General features: G+C 42.8%; 2 protein-coding genes across 6 annotated transcripts in view; one reads left to right on the forward strand and one right to left on the reverse strand.

Moving 5' to 3' along the window:
- Window positions 1-1,047: 1,047 nt before the first annotated feature.
- Window positions 1,048-21,817, reverse strand: tax1bp1a (Tax1 (human T-cell leukemia virus type I) binding protein 1a). 3 transcript variants are annotated; one of them, XM_040121247.1, is made up of 17 exons: window positions 21,601-21,812; window positions 19,813-20,027; window positions 15,976-16,078; window positions 15,092-15,282; window positions 14,631-14,786; window positions 11,539-11,687; window positions 10,958-11,048; window positions 10,656-10,841; window positions 10,207-10,458; window positions 9,520-9,711; window positions 9,313-9,385; window positions 8,330-8,859; window positions 6,660-6,746; window positions 5,333-5,519; window positions 4,989-5,197; window positions 4,124-4,206; window positions 1,048-2,680 (listed from the first exon to the last, which is right to left on the reverse strand). In XM_040121247.1, the coding sequence occupies exons 2-17, from the start codon at window positions 19,999-20,001 to the stop codon at window positions 2,470-2,472; spliced, it is 2,889 nt and encodes a 962-aa protein (XP_039977181.1). In that variant the 5' UTR covers window positions 20,002-20,027; window positions 21,601-21,812; the 3' UTR covers window positions 1,048-2,469. The 3 variants fall into 3 exon arrangements, with proteins under 3 accessions (XP_039977181.1, XP_039977182.1, XP_039977183.1); XM_040121248.1 differs by having other exon boundaries at window positions 2,470-2,680; window positions 19,813-19,986; window positions 21,601-21,817; XM_040121249.1 differs by lacking the exon at window positions 4,124-4,206 and having other exon boundaries at window positions 2,592-2,680.
- Window positions 18,724-22,138, forward strand: part of hibadha (3-hydroxyisobutyrate dehydrogenase a) — a 30,001-nt gene continuing 26,586 nt past the window's right edge. The window contains exons 1-2 of one of the 3 annotated variants that reach the window (XM_040121252.1): window positions 18,724-18,828; window positions 21,724-21,787. In XM_040121252.1, the coding sequence (XP_039977186.1) occupies window positions 21,724-21,787 (64 nt within the window). In that variant the 5' untranslated portion in view covers window positions 18,724-18,828. Of the gene's footprint in view, window positions 18,829-21,677; window positions 21,788-22,138 lie in introns of those variants that run through there. The other 2 variants (XM_040121253.1, XM_040121250.1) reach the window with 2 other exon arrangements.

The following is a 22,138-nucleotide window of genomic DNA, read 5'->3' on the forward strand; positions in this document are numbered from 1 at the left end:
AAGTTCTGAGCAGAAGGCTCAAAGCATGAGCTTTTCTCTTTCTCTCATTTGATGGGTACAGTGACCTCTTACATGCACACACCCTCCTGTGCTCCAAGCTGCTATTGCCATTGAACCCCCTGGGTTAGCATGGCAAAGGGACTCTTTCGAACACTCAGTTTTTCTTTACAAGGCAGATGCCAGAAAATGACATTAAAGAAACAGTTCTCCCAGGTCTCCCCATAATTTCTGTTTAATACCCTGTTCAGATTATAGTAAGCACCATGCACCTGTGCTTACACTGCCTTCAAGTAGTGTGCCACCTAACAAACAAGCACAAATGTTGCCTGAAAGACGTCTGTCTTCGACGATGTCTATTCTGAAGCACCGATAAGTGAACCAAGATCTGTAAAATCTTGGTATCGGTTTCAGAGTACATCTGTGGACTTGCTACCCTGAAAGTAACCCTGAGATAATGGTTTGTGTGCGATAGAAACGCTTCATTCCTGCCTGTCAGCGTAAGGGGAACAGTGTCTGTGGCTAGGATCAGAGCAGACAAGCCAAGATGGAGGGAGACTGAGAGTCTCCCATTTGAGCTCTGTCAAACACTCGTAAAACCATCCCCGCTTCTTGGACACCACCATCACCATGGCAATAGTTTGATCTTTACACGGGGCAAATTGCGGTATTACACAAATGGGAAAGGAGGAGCGGAGGCTGTGTGCAGAAGGAGGGGATGAGGGAGGGATTTCAATATACTGTGTACAGTGAATGTATTGTAACGTGTTTCTGTTGTCAAGTGCTTTTAAATTATATTTTCGTATGTAATGTGGAGACCAATGTTTCCTTTTTGTATGGGGGGACAACAGGTTGTGAGCAGAGTGACTTGTAAATGATGTCAAACTGTCTTTCTACATAAAAGAGATGCTGCTTAAATGTAAACAGGAAATGACTGAAAAAGAAAAAAAAACAGCAAAATAAAGTAAAAAGCTCTTTAGCTCAGATTGATGGGGGAGTTCTTTGTTTCCTTTTCAACCCAAATAAAGTACAGTTAGTTAAATGCATTAGACAAGCTCACTTTATTCATAAAGATCTTTGCAGTACACACTTAAACCACCATCCAGACATTCTCACATGAAAAGGGCTGCATCAGACACATGATATACACACACACACACACATTTGCTTGTGATTACTGGGCATGTGCAATTTTTAAAGCCTGAATACAACATTGTCAGGAGTTACTTTGTAGTGACAGGAAAATAGACAAGCGTTGGTATGAAGCCCTGTGGGGAGACATATAAATGACATTCACTCTTGAGGGCTAACATGGAGCTGCGCACAAGGTAATGACGTTTCACAGTTCTAACTTTAAAATGTGGAAGTACATAACAATAAAAGTGTCTGTAACTCAGAGTCCTGCAGTCTATTTGCCTTAAACATGGTATAGTACCCCTCAGCCCAGTTTTTTTACTGACCGACCAAAGACCAGAAAGTGCACACCAGGAAGTAAAACATTACTGGTCCGTCATTCTTTCATCACTAAAACATGAGGGAGGTAACAGTGAAGGGAGGCAGGTTCACGACAGTAATTCACAGGTCTCTCCACAACTTATACTTATTTTCATATGTACAGTACATTCAGAATAAAGCCTTATTTAGTGCAGATACATGAAAACATGATGCTGTTTTTGTTCAAACCATCTTGACGTCTTTGTTCCCTATACACTATCATACGTACAGTAGCTCGGGAGAAATCAAAGATCGCTTCTCCACCACACCCTTCTTCACTTATATATACACAGTCAAATGAGTCTTAAAGACATCACATTCAGATCTCGCTCTGCATTTACACTTTAAAAAAAAAACATTTTCTTATCTTTTCTGCCTTTCCAAGCTTTGAATCATGTGGACAATTAAAAGATGAAATGCTTTCTTGGTTGCTTCATCACAAGAGAATCCCACCTAATGTAAAGAAATATTCAGGGTAGTGAAAGAAGAGGGACATTAAGATACTAAAATGTTTTTTTTTTTCTTCAAATCACTGGGTCAAAGCTCCTGCTACAATTCACTCTTTTCGTTTGAACAGCTGTAATTTTGTAGTGTTGAATTGTTTTGAACACAGAATAAATGCATGCACTTCCACTGGTGCTTTAGTCCCTTGAAGCAGGAAGATAAGCATTAAAATGATAGAAAAGTAAAGGACCACGGTACTGTTCCCGAGTGTTAACGATCCTTTTACCCACTGTGCACTAAGGTGAAAGCTACCCAACCAAACAAAACCTTGGTGGAGTAGCCGCTGAAGCACAAATTCTGCTTCCTTTCAGAAGAGAACTACATTCTTTCTAACCTTTACAACTGCAAAAAAGTGCTAATGATTGTATATTAACAAGACAACTTAACCGAACCCCAATTAAAATGAACTAATAGCTGACAACACACATTTACCCATACAGTATGTCAGAATTCTGGGTTTGCCCTCCAAATCCTTCATTCAATCTGCTCAAAGTTGAGCACGTGGCCGTCAAAGTGCGTGAGGACATGCCTCTCGAAGAGTTGCTGCTGACAGTTGAGGGGGAACTGCTCGGAGCAGACGGGGCAGACCTTCCAGTGGCTCTCAACGTGCTGCTCGAAGCTGCGCTGCTCAAAGTGGGGCGGGAAGATCACCTCGCATAGCGGGCAGCGCTTGTGAACATCATTACTGGGGAGAGGAAAGGGGTGTGGGGTGGGGGTGAGGGTAGTGGTGGACACAAGGGTGGGACAAAAAGAAATGTCTGAGATTAAGTGTAGTTTGAAAGGTATAGTGGGAATGTGTTCATTAATATGGTGCATTTACTGCTGGGGCGGACTAGATGTCTGAGACAGGCCGGCACAGCAAAACTACACGGAGTCTATAACTAAAACTGTATCCTAGTCCATCGACACAAAACATCTCACAGCAATCAGTAGGAAATTTAATACTGACAGGCCTTGATTGGCCCACACAGCCTGGTTTCAGCCCCAACCCATATACTGTCCACTTTGCCAAGAGTAGAGACATGTAATAGAAACATCACCAGAGGTAGAAAAACTGTATATAACAATGGAGTGTTTTTGCCTTGAGAATGAAGCCCTTTTCTTGAAAAATCTACGGCTCTGCAGCACTGGCCTCCATCGTTATGAAGCGGAAATAGTGAGTGCTTTGACTATCCAGCGGACCCATTTGCTCTACAGACCATAATAAAACTAATAATATACTTGGTAATTTCAGCACCTACAAAAGTAATTGTTGAGTCACTGGTATTTAGCAACAACTGTACCTCCTGGTTTTAATTATTGGCATTTCGTGCTACTCCTCCCTTTAAGAACCTGGGGTAGAGACTAGACACATAACATTGTCTTCACGTGTTCTTCTGTCTTTAGAAGTTATAAGTCTCTAGATGTACTGTATGTATTTGCCATATGATTTTATATATGTTGTATGTATAGGAATTAAAATAATCCATTGGGGTACACATGACTAAATTATTACTAGATTTATCAAGAAATTAACTGGCACATTAATCAATAATTTAAATAATCATTAACTACAGCCCTACACGATTATGAAAACAGACACCTACCCACTTTATGGAGACAGTTAGCCACTCTGCAGGTCTTTTCATATTAGCCTTGTTTTGCTCATCGCCAGCACACGAGATGCATGGAAAAGGAAACCCACCCCCACTGTCTTGGTGTCTGTTTTTTTTAATCAATGTTGTGTTTGCGTGTGTAATTTTTTTCCTTCTTTCGATGTCTTAATTGTGAAAGTCAAGTTACAGTGCATTCAGAAAGTATTCAGACCCCTTCCCTTTATGTCAGGTTGCAGCCTTATGCTAAAATCAAAAAAATGCATTTTCTATCTCAGTCTACACCCAGGACCTCATAACGACAAAGTGGAAACAAAATTTTAGAAATGGTTGCAAAATTTGCAAAGATTTCTAAAATTCTTTTTTTCCCTAAAATGATGTTTTTGCTGATGAGGGGAAAAAAAACGATTTTTATGATTTAAGCATAAGGCTGCAACATTACAAAATGTGAACAAATTGAAGGGGTCTGAATACTTTCTGAATGCACTGTAATCTAATATCATTTTTTATGTTTGTGAATCCAGTAGGTGTGCTACCTGGAGTCAAAGCAGAAGCTGCTCCTGGCTTCACTGCGTCTACTGGACTGATGATCACAGGGGGGCTGAGCCCCGTCAGCAACCTATGATACACAACACGAGCACGTTATGAAAAGGATGGCCATTTCTTCACTCGCAGAGCTGTATACATGCGCAAACAAAGAAAAGGAGATGGGTTGACAGCATGATCCGAACCAATAATGCATGTGAAGTTAGGTGTCTATTTAGAGATTAGCCTTCCTCACTGGTCCCTGTTACGTTTGCTCCCAAACAACCAAAGATATAATGCGACAGACACTAACTGATCTTAGTTCTGTCCCTATGCGAAATCTCTCTTAATTCCTCTCTCCTGGCCCTTGTTATCTTCATCTCTCTTGAGTTCTGAAGGAGTGACTTTAATTAGAGCCGTATGCAAATGAGTTCAAAGCTTCATCTTTTAAGGGCAAGCTGCATTTCCCTTCATTGAGTGAAGAGGAGCACTCCAGAGACAGACGTGAAATAAGCAAGGGATTACCATGACAGGAATTCATTGGATGGGAAAGAAAGGCTGTGATCAAAATTAGTGTGTCATGCCTCTATGCCGCTTTAAAGTATTCACACACACTGTTATACTGAGATCAAACTGATGCTGTCAGCTATAAATTATAGCCTATGCAACTTACTGACAAAATCTTTTCATCAAGAAAACTAACTGACACTAACTGTGTCAAAATAACACAGATTTTATTCATGTGTGCATTATAGACGCAATCAATACAGATACTCCAAACTAATTTCCATTTAAAAATGTCTGCCTGCCTGCCACCAGCCCATGTTTTCGTGTGCCGCGTTTCTGTCCTGCATGTGTGTGTTTATATCTACATACATTTCGCGGCTCCTCTGATGGATGCTCCAGGCTCTCGGGGGGGCTCGTGCTGCGAGAGGGCTGGATGCAGACCACCTCTCTGTCCCAGCCAGGTGCCCCGGGGTCAGGGCTTTGAGGTGTGATCGGCGGCGCACATGGAGGGGCGCAGGGAGGGGCTTCAGGCGGTGGACGGGTAATGTGCTCAGGAGACAGAGCGACATCTACCCGGTCTAGAAAAACAGTAACATGTGGAACTCTTGTTGTCCTGACCAAACATCAGCCAAATTTAACTGAGGGAGAACAGGCGAGTGCAGAGACACACAGAGGACGAAAGAACGATTTGTCAAAGTTTGAATTCCTCCCACCTCTTGCATTGTCGGTGGAGTAGGGATTGCCGTACTGCAGCTCAGCGGGCCTCTGGGGCACCAGCGGTGGAGGGGAGGGGTCCTGGGGGTAGGGAAGGGGGTAGCGTAGCACCATTGGCTGCCTGACCTCGGCACCCTGAACACCAGCCTCCTGCTCCCTCTGCCTGCACACAAAACGCTGCAGCTCCTGGAGGAGAGAGAGCACCCATCCCTGAGCATCATGGTACCTCACTGGGCTAAACTGCATATTTTCCATTTAAACAGTTATTTCCTGTTACTCACTATTCTATGCTGTTCAGTTAAGCAGTCAAATTAAGCCATTAAGTCATCACTTCTTCTAAATTACATATTGTATCATTGCATTTTCATTAAGTGCATTTTTCATTCATTTCTTTATTTCAATATGGCTTTTTTCACCCTATTTGCTGTATTTCAGATTTCACTTTAACACTCATGTTTAGATTGCCCTGTTTTTGATTAGTTTACTTGCATGCTTAATGTGTAAATAATAAAAGCGCAGAACCACCATTATTATGTCTTTGAAGTGTGAGGGGTTAATGAGGATAGCTGTGTGAAAGAAATTCAGTCAGCGTTTCCATAGCACATTTTCACTGTCGGGACCACACGGGGAGTTAAGTCCTCTCAGCTCTGAGTTAAGTTTCCCTCTACACTGTTACTGCCCTTTGTGATTATATCTGAAACGAGAGCATTAGTACCCTACTCATTACTGTAATGGGTGTCAGACTCTGGCTCCCTCTTCTCTAGCTTAGCTGATAGAAGCACTCGCCCTCTCCCTCTTTTATCTCCCTCCTTCTTCTCACTATTCCCCCCAGACCTCCTCTCTTGATGACTTCATTAGTGCGCTGCTATCAGGTTTAACATTTAAACCAAGGTTGGGAAGGTGAAACAGACACGTCGTGTGGCATTTGCACTGTCTAATGGCATTGTACCAATGGGCGAAAAAAGCAAGTATAGATGTTTTAATTAGTGGGTAGTCGGCAGTATGGAGAAGGGAAGGAAAAGCTACAGAAAAGAGTTCAGACACTGCACCTAAATGGGAAGTTATTTCTATGGAATTCAACTGAAGGCCTACATTATCTACATACAGTGTGTGATTTCTGCAGTCAGTAGCTTTATGTAGGGAGAGAAATTTACATAGGTTATAGCTTTTTACAAAATCAAACTAACCTTAGGTAATAATTACTATCAAAACAAAAAATGCAGTGTGTGAACTATGAAGAGTCAGTCCAGTAGTAGCTTATTTATACACAGCTAATGCCTGCTGAGAAGCCCCAATACCGTACTAGGAACATGTATAATGCTTTACCTCCTGTAGCTGCTTCTTGTCTCTAAGGGCCTGGGCAAGGTCGCGTTTCAGCTCCGTCACCTCACTGGCTCGCTCTGCCATCTGCACCTACAGACAGAAAACATGAAAGGAAGAAAAAAAAAAAAAACGCTAACATCAGGGCAGAGTTCATGCTAATGTACCATAAAATTATTGCATCCATTTCAATAACCAATCAGATTTCCTTAAGAAAAACAAAGCTTTTCTTTTAACACCGGTCTTTTAACTTTCCTACTGTTTAAGATTCGTGATATTTTCTTGTATTTTTACAATGAGTCTATCAGGACACCATGAATTTGTCTTTGCTCTCTGTCATGTATAGTGTATTGTTTGACTAACGTCCTGGTGGGGTTTTGGTGGGGTGGCACTGATAATAACCTCTTCTCTTTTTCTTGCTCCCAGCTTGGATTTCCACTCCATTTGTATCAGTGGAAGAGGATTATCAGTAAAAATGCACAAGAGGAAGGAGTCATTGGATTTTATTTAACTTGGAGCTGTGTCAATTGTGTGATGATTACTGTAAAACACACAGCTAAAGCCACAGAAACATGCTGTGGGTCCAGGGCAGACTGGAGCAGACCTGGGGATCGTAGTAAATCTCTTACTCTCTAACAGGACTGACCCTGTGGGATAGTTTACATGACTAGTTGCTTGCTCTTCTCTTATTTCATCCCATTACAAAGGTTCCAATTCCCTCCTCTCCCGCGGTTTCTGCTTCATGTCTGTCCATCTATCCCTCTTTTTTCAGTCTTAAATTCTGTTAGGTTCTTTCGCTCCCCCCATGCTCTTTCATCTCCCTTTGTCCTCTCTCGCTCTCCCCGTCTTTCATAAATTTACGGCGCAGCATTAGCAGGTTAAGTTCAGGTGAAGGGAGTCTGCAACAGTGACTTTCTGTGCTCCCCCCTCCCACTCCTCTCTCCCTGTCTATTCCTCTCCCTCGCTCCATCCTCCGGGTGGCTGATGTAAACAGCCGTAAAGCATGACGTTCTGCGGATGCCTCTCTTGTCAGTCTCCGAGGCCATTAAGAGCGGCTCGGGGCCCGGGGCACTTGCGTCAGACAGGAGACTCTATCAAAGACAGGGCAGAGTCTTATTTACAACGCCGATAAGCACACACTCACTCATAGAGATTAAAAGCCAGTTGGTACTTTCGCGGAGGTTCGCACGCAAAATGCATCAGGCCCACATAGACGCAACAAGCTGAAGTGCTTGTATTGAGTCACACATACACACGCATACTACACGCACTGGCTCATGAGTGGCGTGGACGCAGCGGCTATGTGTTCATGCATATAGTAGCCTAGTAGTTCAATAGAAAACAATTATGAGTTAAAGCCCAAATTTTGCACACTCACAGCACTGTGTTCATAAACATCTGTGCCCACACTGCTTGCTACTATGTCACTTATGCCCATCCACACTCTTGCATGCTTGTTGTAAATATATGTTACCTATATTTACACAGGAAATGTTTTGCTGAGTGTGCACTGGAGGTGCAGTAGCTGCCTTGCTCAAGGGCGTGTACACAACTGCTGACCATTGAGAGAGGGTTACCTCATATTTCCAGCCACTCTGGGGAGTTCAACCAACATCCTCACAGTCACAACTCTCTGAGCTCGGAGGGGATTGTTTGCGTGTAATTGTGTGCCTTACTCTGAATCGCTCCTCCTCATTGGCCAGCCGCTGTTTGAGCGTCTCGTTGATCGCGCACTGCTCCCTCCACTTCTCCTCCATCATCGCTAGCTCCTCCTCCACCGAGCGAGTCTGCTCCTTCTCCGCCTCCCCCATGCTCCTCCCCTCCAACTCCAGCAGCACCTGGTCCTCCTTACCATCCCTCACTTCCTCTGCCTTCAGTGCACTTTCCACCTCGCCGTTCTCCTCAGCACTCGGCCTCTCGTTCTCCACCTCCACCCAGCTCGTCATCCTCAGGCTCTCCCCCGGCAGGCTCTCCTTCTTCTCCTCCTTTTCTTTCTCTTCTTTTTCATTGTCTTCCATTCGGGTCACTTCTCCCTCGCCCTCGCCGTCACCATCCACCTCGGCCCTCTCTTTCTGCATGCTGTCTCTCTGCCTGTCTGCCTTTTCTGTGCTGATGTGTGTGTCGGCGTATGTGGGTTCTTTGTGATGGAGTTCTGGGGTGATTGTCATCTCAGCTGCTTCTTGTAGGACTGCAGTTGCTATATTCCCTGTATAAAACACATAATATGTACATAGTCAACTTGACATTGATTAAAGTGTTAATTGTTACTATGGAGTGCTAATTATGGATATTTCAATATAATCACTTTTTGTTTTCCCTATATCATTGGTAAGGAAACGCTGGTGTTACTACTTTCCATTGCCCTATCTCATCTACCTCTACTTTTATTTATTTCCTATTTCCAAGAATGATATTTGAAAATTTCAAAAGAATCTGCATCATCTTGTTGTTTGAAGATGTACATGTTGAGGTGTCCGGGTGAAAACAGCAATAGTAATAGCATAGTAAGAGAAACAAAAAGAGTTTTGTTCAGCCGTGTAAAAGTGAGCCGCATCTCTTACAGTAAATTTATGTCTTGCAATTGCAAAGCATTATGGTCTATTGAGGATAATGCTGGTGAAAAAACTGAATCCAAATGCCAGTTTCTATGCACGCTTACCTGCTGTGGGTGATTCTGGACTAGGGGTCAGCGGCTCCTGTGTCGTCTCAGTGGATGCATTTCTCTTTGGCTCCTGCAAACAGACACAAAGCAACGTGAATCATAAAAGTCAACACAATCTAATTTCTAGTCCTTTAGGTGTAAATCTATCTGTAGGTAACATTTCTTTTCAGACGTGTCTTTTAGTCTCAAAATCCAGTTGCTCACCCCCTGCGGCTCAGTCGTGTTCAGTTTAGCAACCTGCCTGCGCAGGCGCTGACACTCCCGGTACTTCTCCTTATAGTGTTCAGCAGCCATGTGAAGACGCAGCTTCAGCTCCTCCACCTCCCTCTGCAGTTCGGCCTCCGCCTCTGACACCACCACCATACTAGGTGTCACCTCCCCACTGGTCCCAACACCCTGAAACAGACGGACATAAAAACAAGACAAAAAAAAAAAAAAAAAAAATCGATAAAAAAAGATCCATTATTTGTGTATTTTTATTTGTATCTGATTGAAAGCGACATGTTGATGCAATACAAAAATAGGACTTATATGATTAGACACAAGAAGTTTGTTTTCCACTTCTGTTAAAACGTGTGATAATTGTCAATTGTACATTAAATCAAGTCTCTTCTTTGTTGCAACTAATCAGTTCAAAAAATTGTGGACTCCTTTATAAAGTAGGTATGCTCTAGCTGTCAATTTTTTATCATTTCATCCTTCTTACATCGGCTCACCTTCACTTCTTCACTTTCAGATGAAAAGCTGCTCTCTAAATAAAAACGGAAAAGTATGATAGCTCCCTGGGGATAAGTCCTTTCCATGTTTAGTTTCAGAATTCCCTCAGTCCTAGCCTATCACATTACAGAAAGCGAAAGACAGAGAGATTCAAATGAAGGAAGGCAGACTGACCACTTCCTTCTGTGCAGTTGTCCTCATGCGGTCTAACTGGCTCTCCATGCGCTGGCACTCAGCCTGAGCGTCAGCCAGACTGGCACGGAGTTTGTCAGCCTCCAAGCGGGCGCGGTACAGCTCAGTCATTGTGTGGTCACGGGTGCTGGCTGAGTCACGGAGCTCCGAGGCCAGCAGGGAGGCCTGCTGCCGGGACGCCTGCAGCTGCTCCTCAGCCTGACGGAGCTGCTCACGCACACGGGCCAGCTCTGCCTGAAGACATGTAAAGGGAATTTATACACTGATTAACTGATATTAGTAAAAGGATGTGCAGATATAGGAGCAGTAGACGTGTAATGAATGTGGATGCTCAGACAGGAAAATGGACAAAAGATTTATTACTCGTGTTTACGCTTTAGCTATCTATTTAATTTAATGCTTGCAGCAATAATACAAACAACCAGTACTACCTTGTCAGCCTTGTGCGCCAGCAACTCTTTCTCCAGGCTGTCCCGCTGGGCAACGCAGGCTCTGAGCCTCTCCAGCTCCTCCTGGAACTGGGCAATGGTCACCTCCCGGTTCAGCTCCACTGCTTTCAACATCTGCAGCTCTGCACTCAGCTTAGTGTTCTCCAGCTCGGTGCTGCGCAGGTGAGCCTAAACATTTGACAGCATGCAAAGGTCAGAATTGGGACAAAATCCCACAGGATTTGTTAGTCAAAATAAACCTTTCCATTTATCCAGCCTTGTAGCCATGGAGAGCTTTGTCCCACCTTGTAGAGGTCTCGCTCATCCTTCTCGTTCTTCAGTTGGCTCTCCAGACTGTCCCTCTCTACTGTCAGCTTCTTCAGACGATCACGCAGACTGGGACAAAAAATAATGAAAATACGTTTCTGAAAATTTCATCTGCCAACCTCTCAAACTAACTAACTAACTAAAATCTGTTTTGGCAAAAGGCTGGGCTGGCATATTTCTATGCAATGTGTAATCATTCTTGGTGGGTTTGTTTTATGCTAAATTTTGTAGGTATTTGGTTGTGAGTGCGCATGCATGGAAACATTAAGTAACATAGTAGCCCTTCATCAAATATCTTTATGAATCTTATGAAATGTAATTTTTACCGAGACTACTGTTTGAGTGGTGCTGATTCGATCCAATGACTATTTTTGAGGCCCTCGTTTGTGCTTTCCAAAATTTGTCCACCGTATGCAGATGAATGGATTGATGAAGATGTTGAGGAAACAGAAGCCAGGCAAGAAATCCTCCTCAAACACAGTTATTTAAGCAGTCACGTCCTCACAGAAATGGATGAGTTTGAATGATTGATGGCCATGTGCTGGTGTTCTCCACTCACCAATCGAGCTCCGTCTCCTTTTGCAGGCCTCTCTGGGTGACTCCCAGCAGGTCTTCCTCCAGCTGGCGGACCCGGTCTGTGGCCTCTGTGAGCCTCCTCCTCACCTCCTCCCTCTCTTCTGACAGGCCCTGTGATGAGCGCAGGAGCTCCTACGGGACAGAGAGGCAGCTGACGATCATACTGACAGGCACTGCAGCGAATCATGGCAGCTGAATCAGCAGGCTGAACTTGGCAGAGGAGAAAAAGTGCTGGACAGGAGCTTATGCAATAGTCATGATTAATCACAGCTGGTAATATATCGTGCAATATGACAATCATGCACCTACTGTCATATTGCATATCTTAGATACTGTATGTTGCACTGCTGTATTTGTTTTTATATGTTTAATGCATATTGTATTTATCATTTATACCTACACTCAGTTGACACTTTATTAGGTACACCCATATAAAACTAATGCAGTCCATCACAAAAGCACGCCCCCCCCAAAAAATCGAACTTTCATGAATGTTATAGTGTTCAGTTTTTGTTGAAATTTCTTTTACATTCACACTGCTGGACTAATTATCTTAGCACATGTATATTTGCAGAGATATTTGCAAAAACTCATGTACATACTATAAAGGATACTATAACGCATATAATATATGTAGCTTTTAAACTTCGAATCACAATATCTCTTTATTTTATTTCATTTTCCGTGCTTTTTCTGTTTCCTACCTCTATAGCATATTTTCTAGTGCAGCTATAAAATGTGAAAGTCCCCTCTGGGGATCTGTAAAGTCTTATCAATTACAAATCACCAGCTATGAAAAACGACTTGTGAGCCTTTTGATGGACGCAAAACACACGTTCAGTATTTGAGGTTACTAAAATGTTCAGTAGCCTTAATTGGACACACAGCAGCAGTGTGGGGTGAATGCATGCAGGAGAGAACCCGCCCAGTATCAGTGAACTCCTAAAACCAAATTCCTGTTATCGTACAACAAATCATGTAAGGTCTGTTTTCTCCATGTGGTGTGCCTGCTGAGGAAATTCCTTGTTTGAACTTGGTGCTAATCAGCAGCGAAGGACATGAAATCCTTCATAGCTAATATTGGTTGTGACAAAACAACATACCTTTGCACACACCCTCCTCTCTATTTGCATCATGCGCACACATATACTCACCAACACACTCAGGAGGACGGAAACACAGCTACACATTCAAGGACATATTGAGACGGACACATAGCACAGAATACAGCCATCAATCCGAAACAGATACAGTGCACACGCACACACCAATGCATACTCAGGCCTGTCTCCCTCTAGGCTTGGCTCTGCGTAGATTACTGTATGATTTTTATGGCTGGCGTTTGGGAAGCACTTTAGCAGTGCATAAAGACCTTATAAAAAGTGTAGTCGTAAAATTAGCAGCCACAAAATATGTACTTATGTTTTCATGTTAAATTCAAAGGATATTTTCACCAGTTGAACTAACACACCTACTGTAAATGCCCTACAAAAGACACACACACCTACTCACAAGAGTCATATATCTACAGATGGACATGCCTGTTGAATGAAAAGCCGCACGGTAATAACAGTGTGTGTGTGTGTGTATTACCACGTAATTTATGGCGATGTTGTCCTTCGTAAAAAGGGCAGCAGACTAACTCAAAGCAGCCTGCTCTTACTCCGAGCCTGGTCCCTGAGAGCTGCACTAGGGGGCGATAAGAGACTAGATTAAAACTCACTGAACTCTTGGCAAGTTTAAGTGTTTCACCTCTCCCTTCCTCTGCCAACCCCCCCTCTCTGCTTTCATTGAGGTTCCTTGAGTTGACTAGTTTTAGGCGTGTGTGCCAAGCTACTGCTTATCAAATGAGCAACTCATAAAATAATAAAATCTGCAATCTGACTAATCCTGGTGAATGAGTGAATGGAAAAGGCATGAGCGACAAAGTAAATTTAATCAATTCTGAGGTTTACTAATTTTTCTCATTTAATTTTATAGGAGGTTTCTAAATGTATTTTTATCTGCCTTGCTTGAACAAAATAATTTATCTTCTTGTCCTGCAAATAAACCAACTATGAACAGAAATCACTGAAAACTGAGAGAGAAAGACAGGGACAGAGAGACAGACAGGGAGAAAATAGACAGTGAGAAAGCAGTGGCCACCGTATCGCGTGACTGAGTGGTGTTTGTCCCTGAGGCTGGGCAGGGCTCTTTTTTCAGGCAGGCGGTTTTGCGGACTACCCTCCTCTCATTCCACACACAGACTAAAAGGGTTTGCAAGCGGGTGGCATAATGAATGTGTTTGTGTGTGTGTGCGCGCCTGCGCATGTGTGAATGCACATTAGAGGGGCCCTGTGGTGCGGAACCTGAATGCGAGTGTGAGAGTGAAGGGGGGCAGTTTGTGCATGTGTATGAGCGTTTGTGTCTGTGTTTGTGTGTTTGACGTCATGTTTGTTCACTCTGTGGTTGCGATGGCACCGTCCCTGACGCCAGATGCCCGAGAAAACTGCGTCCCGATTCCGTTCTGCCCCACTGAGTAAGATCGTTAAAGGAGGAGAGAAAGACTGGCACGCACACACACGCACGCACACGCACAGACGCACGCACGGGCGGGCGCACGCACACGCACGGGCGCGCACGCGCACACACACACACACGATCCCACACACGATCACACACACGATCACACACACACACGCAAGGCGGCACTTTGTGTGTTTCTAAAACATGGACACAGATTATTAATGAATTCGGGCCTTTGAAGTTTTCAGACCTGTGATCACTGGTGAGGAACCGGCTCCACACACATGTGCACATAGAGGGTAGCCGTCTACGCTCACTCTCCCACACACTTGCATACATGCACAAACACACTGAAAATACCTCATCAATTTCAAAGTTGCTCAAACATATTTTGAATAGAAACATTAATTTTCTAATCATGTACACGCATGTACAGACACTTTAACTATATCCTGTCATCCTAGATCCTGTTGTTAGTATGATTATGTATGCTGTGTGTGCAGAAAATATATAATGTCTCTCTACATGCACCCCTTTCTGCCATCACGTCCCCGCAACCCTCTCTCCAACCTGGTTGTGCGTCCGCAGCAGGCAGCATGTCTCCCTCTCCTGCTCCCTCTCCCTGGCCAGCCGTTTCTGCTCCTCCTGCAGCTGTTGTTTCTCCTCCTGCAGGAGCCGCATGGCCTTCAGCAGCTCCCTGCGCTCCTGCTGCGCCTCCTCCACTCGCTATAAAGCAGGAGAGAGGGCGAGGAGTAAATGCTGCGAGATGCATCATTGTGCATCAGAGTTTTATATGAAAATCAGTTTGAGTTGTATGATTCATTGTGTGTTGTTTTATGGAAGCCTAGAAGGATAATAATCTAATAGTATATTAATGCCAAACGGGGAAGTTGGGCTCTTCTATTCCCCCTACTCAAGGAGGTCGGAGGTCACGGTCAGGTCCAGCCTTGCTATAGAGACCTTTTATTGGGGATCAAGACCCAGAAAGATAGAGAACTGAAAAAGAAATATGTTATACTTGTGTTACTTACCTCTAGCAGGCCAGTCTTTGTGGTGACGACCAGGATATCCGAGTTGCTATCATCCTCGGTAACAGTTAGCAGCTCTTCGGTGGGCGTGGCCGACCTGAACTGGAAGGGTGTGCTGGCTCCTCTGATGTCACCAGCATGTGTAACATAACAGAACTGGTAAAACTCTCCGTCAGATTTTGGTACATAATACCCTATGGTGGAAAGAGATAAGAGTGGGCATGTTAAATTTACTTTTTGTTTTTCATTTGATCTAATATTCACTTCATCAAGTAGTACTTATTTCAGTTCGTCAGGAAGTATTTAAAGTAGGCCTGGCCAAAAAATTCCTACAATATCTACAACTGTTCTGCTTCAAAATGGAGAAAAAATACTACACTGCATGAAAAGTAGTGAGTGACCGACCCTTTCCCATTGCACAGTAGCAAGTAAATTTATCGGGAAACACTGAATGTTTCGATAGGTAACACATCTTTTATATATGCCAACATTTTAAACAGCCCATAGCTACACTTTGAGATCTCACTGGAGCACATTACTGATGTGTTAGGCCTGGCTGTCTGGAACAGAGGAGTAAGTACAGAACATCCGGCAGCCAACTGCTTTTACTGACTACTGACACACCACAGCATGCGCTCATATTTTCACTGTGTAATATCTGACCGTTCCTGGCCCAGTAAAACCAGTTTGCAGGGTGTGTGTGTGTGTGTGTGGTTTGAGAGGTGCTCAGGTCCCAGGCCACCGTTTGCGGCTGTGTTCCCTTATTAAATAAAAGTGCTGGTTTTTATACGTGCCGTAAAATGGAGGAGTTACTTTGGAGTACCCTGAGTCTGTATAGTAGTTTACAAATTTTGTGTGTGTGTGTGTGTGTGTGTGTGTGTGTGTACCTTGAAACATCACAGTCCTGTGCACAGTACTTCCTGGTTCGTAGTTTTCAGGCATAGGAGACCAAAGGAAGGTGTAGTAATCCCTGGCTGTGCTCCAACCCACCTTAGGAGACAATGTAAACAAAAATGGACATGTTGATTCACTATAAAAAATAGTGCCTCACTGGGCAATGTACAGCGATAGATATGATGTTGACTAATCATAAACTTCCAACTTATTTTGCATTAACACTTATGATGAACAACCTGATGACATTTTCGCAAGACATTTTTCAAAAAAACACTTGATAAAAGAATCTGGAGGATTGCATACAATGTTCAAGGCAAGAATGGAAACATTTAAAACCATGCCCCCTCATTCTTCCAAACACCTCCTCCTCCCCTCACTTCCTGCCCCTTTTGGGCTCACAAAAAAAAGAGGGGCAGCGAAGGTGTGAGAATGGGGTGGGTAGCTTTGTGTGCAAGTACACACATGCGCAGACTCGTGAGACAGCGCCCTACGTGGAATTGAGAAAAGGTGTGTGTGTGTGTGTGCGTCTGTGTGTGTGTATCTGTGGGGGGGGGGGTAAGGACATAAGAACAGGGGAGGAAAAGGTGAAAATTTTACACAAAATGGCAAGGGAGATGTAATTCCATGAATTTCATATGTTGTTAGGTGACAGATGATGAAAGGGAGTTGTGAACATCATAACTTGGGTACTGCGTCGTAAATCTGTCACGCACACCCGCACGCTCTCCCTGTCTAGGCTGCTCACGCACATACACACACGTGTGATACATGTTTGTGACGTTACATAACTACACCTCAGCTGTGGATAACTCAACCACCTGTGGTACTGTGGGACTTTTTTAACATTTTGAAAACATGAAAGGAAAAGTGGCACACGAGAGGTACCTTGTCCATAGTGATCATATAATATTAAAGTTTAGGCTGCTGCTTGACTATCCTACATAGGAAATTATATGATACACTTTGATGTGTTTTTTTTAAACGCGCATTTGCTGAGTTTCAAATCACAAGTACATTTTAAAAATTGAATAATAAATTTTCAACTGGTTCCCAAAAGACCATTTCTGCTGCTAAATACTTGAAATCAACAAACATTAAATTAACAACTGAATGAATTTAAGTAACAAAAAACAATCCAGGGAAAATTAAGAATATGCCGATATTTGACAAAGCACTTGGAAGACTTAACTGGCAATAGTAAATCAACTGAGCTACTCAAAACATTTGTCAAAAGTCCAGATTGGATAATGCTGATGCATGATACATAATTGCAGTGTTTGCTTTATCAACCCATTACACTGAGTACTGTATAATGCTATTCCAAACAAATGTTAATGGTCTGCGTGGAAACCTAGGCAAAGAACATTCTTTCCACCTCCAACAGTATCTCAGTGAGAGGCTTGGCTGCCATGGACTCTTGCCAAGTTTGCTTGTGTGCTCACGTGTGTTTGCTTAAGAGAGAAGAGACATAAATAATTTTGCTAATTGCAGAGTGAAGTTGACTGACACCTAGTTACGTATGGCGAGGCATTCCAACACAGAGTGATTTTATAAAATAATCACAGGCAAAGCAGCTATCAATCATTCTGCCAAGGTGTGAGGGAACAGTACGATGACAATTTAATTATACACTCACAAAACGGGTTTCTCCCTGCCCACCCAACAAACATGCCACAACCAAAAAAACCTCCACAGGGCTTTTTAGTGAGTTGTGTATGTGCGTGCGTGTGAGTGTCAAGCTAAATTAAAACTTTCACTGGACAAATAAAGGAAAAAAATATATGTTCAATTTATGAGTGATCTATGTGCAAATTAGTCACTGTGCTGTAAAACAACAGAAAACTTGACAAGCTTGATTAGAGTGTACACTGTTGGTGTTTACCCTGTACACAATGCATGTGAGTATTGTTTGAGAGCACTACTGTCTAAGAGCAAGATTGTTTTATTTGGATCCTTGTTATTGTAATATGAACATTTTCAGCCACTAGATGGTGTCTGTGCACAACTTAAATTAGAAGTGCCTCACTGAGCAGTCTGAGTCATTCTCACAGTAAGTCAGCTTTATTGCTCAGTCTCTTTCTCTCTCTGAAACAGGTAACGCCTATAGATGTGAAAGGTGGCAGGGGAAGGGGAGAATGCTCTCTCCCTGAGTCATCTCTGCACAAAGGTTTTGCCTCTGGGAGGCAAAGAGACTCACATTACAGACTAACATTTTCATCAACATTGATCATCGGTCCTCAGTGGGAAAAGTCAAATCTAATCAATCCTTCATACTAATCCAGCGACCTCTTGATTTTTACATCATTGCTTCTGAACACCCAAGACAAACCACAAGATTGATCAGCTTTTGTATGGTGGTGTCAGCTCATTTCCTATTATGATCAAAATGGGTGTTTCGCGACCCTGCACTTAGGCCATGACAAAGGGAGGAAATGCACACAGTTGTACTGGAAAGAACAGGCAATCACATTTATTTACATAAATGGAAATAAAATACATTAACTAAATGTATGAAATGGTCAATCAGTAGCTCGGCAGAATTAATGAATGAATGTATGAAGAGGTAGTGTTATATGGTGTAAAATAAAGAGAAGTGCAACTAAACCAAACCAAACCAAACAAAAGAAACCATGTGGTGCAAGGGGGAGCTCAGCGATGGAGTGAAACAGAGGAAATGGGGATGGCTGATCCTAAATGAATTCTGGGTGGACTGGCCAGGTGCACACAGTTGCACTAATGTAAACTCCGCCTACCAGGACCTGAAGGGAGACACAGAACACAAGCAGTAACCAAGGACAATACACAACCCTACAGGCCATGGCAGAGCCAGAGGGCTATCACAGGTGATTATTATCTATAAAAGCACAGATATATATTGACCTGTTTATACATGCCCTATTGACAAAAGAAAGAAAATATCACTAGTAAAATTAGTTTATCCTAATACACATTGCCAATATTTTGACAGAACTAAATAAGATTAGTATCTCTATAGTACATAAAAAGACAGACATGTACATCAAAAAGATTAAAGAAGTGTAGTCTGCTTGTTCCCTGACATGAAGCACTAACCATCAAACAGGTTTCATTCGCGTGGCATAAAACAATTACATTTTCCAATTGACTTTTTCCAAATAAACTCTGCATCTTTATTCTTTTTTAAATGAGCTGGTGGATTTGAAGTCAGTTCTTAAACAACGATAAAATGTTTGTCTTTTGACTTTACGAGACATTAAGTTTCCTAGTTCACGTTTCCTGTTAATTATGTGTGAGATTTGATGGCCTTGATAAAAGAGCGGAGCGGAGGGGGAGGTTGGTTAGCAGGAAGCACAGGAAAGACTGATGGAAAGACAGAGGGGAACGAACAAGTGAAGTGGGGGGAAAAGAGATCCTAATAAGAATCAGAGTGGTTCATAAAGAGCACCAAATGTTTTCCTCCCAGCGAGAACTACTGTAACCAGCCCACCATGTACACTCTTCCTCTTTTTGCATGCAGAGCAACCACACTAAAGCTTGTGGTGAGGTTTTCTGCATGTAGTGAAGAGTTGAGGCATTAGTGTCAAGGCGGATGTACGTATGTGTTAATGTGCCAAGTTCAAACCTATGGTCAATTAATAAAACCCTTACACATAATCCATGTCGAAAACACCTATGTCATGGGATGGGAACAGTTGCAATCTGTAAGTATCTCTTTGTAACATACAAGATTCAGATTAATCAAAGCATGGCCGTTAATCGATTACGCTGGGTAATGTCTTTGAAGGATTGTCTGAGTAACAGCAGCTACTGTGTGTGAGTGAGTGAGTGAGTGAGTGAGAGAGATGTACCTTGAAAATGCCCACCCAGTCTTTGGGGTGGGGTCTAATGTAAGGGGTCAGGGTGTAGTGGCACTCCAGGGGCGCCTGGGGCAGGAAACTCTTCCCCACATTCTGGAAGATGACGTGGGCAAAGTTGGACGTTTCCATGACGCTGACGCTGCTGACCGGTGACGAGTCCACCACCTGGAATGATGACATTATATCCTGTTCGTCACTTCATTTGTCTGTAAGGGAAGAGCAGCAGAGAAAGAGACGTTGTGTACAAAAAAGAGTGAAGGAAATATATAATGTACACACACAAAACCAAAAACTGTTAATTTGTAGTCTCTAGTTTAGGTTCCTACACCAGCTCAGAAAGTATGTATGGGCGAAGTCAATAATTAAGCAGGTGTATAGTGGTGTGTATACACAGATAAATGATGTATACTCATCTCTGTCAATGGTGATTTACAGCACTCTATATCTACCGCAAGTAGCCAAAGGTACATATCAATGTTAATTTTAAAGAGATAAACTGCAGCAAATTATGATGAATAATCTCTCATGTAATCTGTGGCATTTACTGAGCACAGAAGACTTATGTTGGCTGACTTCAGCCTTTAAAGCAGTGCCTTAAAACAGCAACAAGTGTGGGGGACAAGCGCTTTCCTCGTCAGGGAACAAAAAGGGGGAATAAAAACAAAAATTGTAACTCACATGGTTTCTGGAGGACAAAATGGATGACTAAATTAATGTTTTTGAATGCCAGACATTTACTGGTAATTTGAGTATTTTTATAGTGTGGTATTGTACTTTTACTTTAGGGGGAACCCCATGATTTTGCTTGTCAAATTCAATTTACTAGTCATGGTGAGAAGGAACTACCCAGCCTGTGAAAACAGTTGTGTACTTTGTCCTAAGAGGTGATGGCATGATGAGTAAAGGATATGAGCTTTAACCAGACAGTGACAGACTACAGAAAGATCCTTTTAATATGCATTACAGGAAATGTAGTGTCCAGTGTATTTTTGGATCATGATACATACCAGGGACTTAAAGTCAGGAAATCTTTGTGGCATTGATTTTAACCAATCTTTTTAAAAGTTGTCTCTTGCAAGTCACCAAACTTTATGAAAAAGCAATACTAAATTGCGGGAGCACCCCTTTAGGTATAGAATCAGAGTTCTTCTTTAACCAAGCTGAGTACCTAGTTGATGCAGTTAAGGGCACTGAAAGCCACAGTATACCCATTTACCAAGACACCACCACACCGCAGTTACTAAGCACCTTACAGCAGGTTGACTTTAAACTGCTCCAACTACGCCTTTGGTTTGTTGGCGGTGAGAAGAGTTGAAAGAAGCAAGTGTAAATGTGTGCTACTGGCAAATGATGCAGCTGCTTTGCATCACTGTCCTCTTCCTCTTTCCCTGGATGAGAACAAGGCTAAAAAAAAAACAAACAAACCACCCTTCCCTACATTTCCATGTGACCCAACCCTGGAATCCTGACTGAGATAAACGAACGTGGAAGTGACTAAGTCATATAACTGAGGCTTCAGCTAACCAAATAACATAACATTGTCTGTACCCTGAGCCACAGCAACCAACACTTCGTAAATGCCAAGGCGTTACGGGACAGCTCTGCCGTGCAAAACTGGCCTGGCTAGCCAGAGGATAATCTTATTTACGGCGGCTAGGCAGCTAACATTAGCTTGCGAACAGGCCATGTCGTGTCAAGTCACTAGCTAGCTAAACATTATCTCAGAGACACAAGAGGCGAAAATTACAGGCGTTATTTAGCTTGAAATGGAAAGAGTACCCTTTTCATATGAATTCCACTTGCAAAAAAGAGTGAAGTTCTGCCGGACAGGTCGATGTTTTTGCCTCTGTCCCCGTTGTTGTCAAAGCTCTGACGATGATGCGTCTCCTCCTGAAAGAGCAGATGATGCTGAACTTCCGGGATGCTGAGCAGCACCGAGGATGCGGAGGATGCTTACGAGGAGAAGGTAGATATTGTCTCTAAGACTGACAAGATCTCTATTAATTTTTTACTAAAAAATATTTAAATAAATTCTTTCCCTAAGTTCTGGATTACCCCCCTCCCGTGATTTAAAACAAATCCACAAGTATATAAGTATTTGTAGTTTAGAAGTTATCTGCACTTTCCAACATTGCAAAGCAAAAAATACATCGTAAAGTTAACTTTGCAATAATTAATTCTATTGATTTTGCGTTTGCACGGTGATATAGAGTGAATACTGTAGTGACAGTAGCGGATAATGGGCATTAACAAGTTATAGCACAGGATATCCCGCCTTTGCTTTATTCCCATTGGCTGTTGAAACTCACCGAGAGCT

Source organism: Xiphias gladius, chromosome 24, assembly GCF_016859285.1.
Source record: "Xiphias gladius isolate SHS-SW01 ecotype Sanya breed wild chromosome 24, ASM1685928v1, whole genome shotgun sequence".
Lineage (NCBI taxonomy): Eukaryota > Metazoa > Chordata > Actinopteri > Istiophoriformes > Xiphiidae > Xiphias > Xiphias gladius.

Bases quoted from the DNA above. Each gene is read 5' to 3' on its own strand.
- tax1bp1a (XM_040121247.1), bottom strand. From the start codon at position 20,001: ATGTCATCATTCCAGGTGGTGGACTCGTCACCGGTCAGCAGCGTCAGC. The intron at 16,079-19,812 runs GTACATCTCTCT...TTGTCTCCTAAG, and splicing joins ACTGGGTGGGCATTTTCAAG to GTGGGTTGGAGCACAGCCAG. The intron at 10,842-10,957 runs GTGGGACAAAGC...TCAAATGTTTAG, and splicing joins ATGAGCGAGACCTCTACAAG to GCTCACCTGCGCAGCACCGA.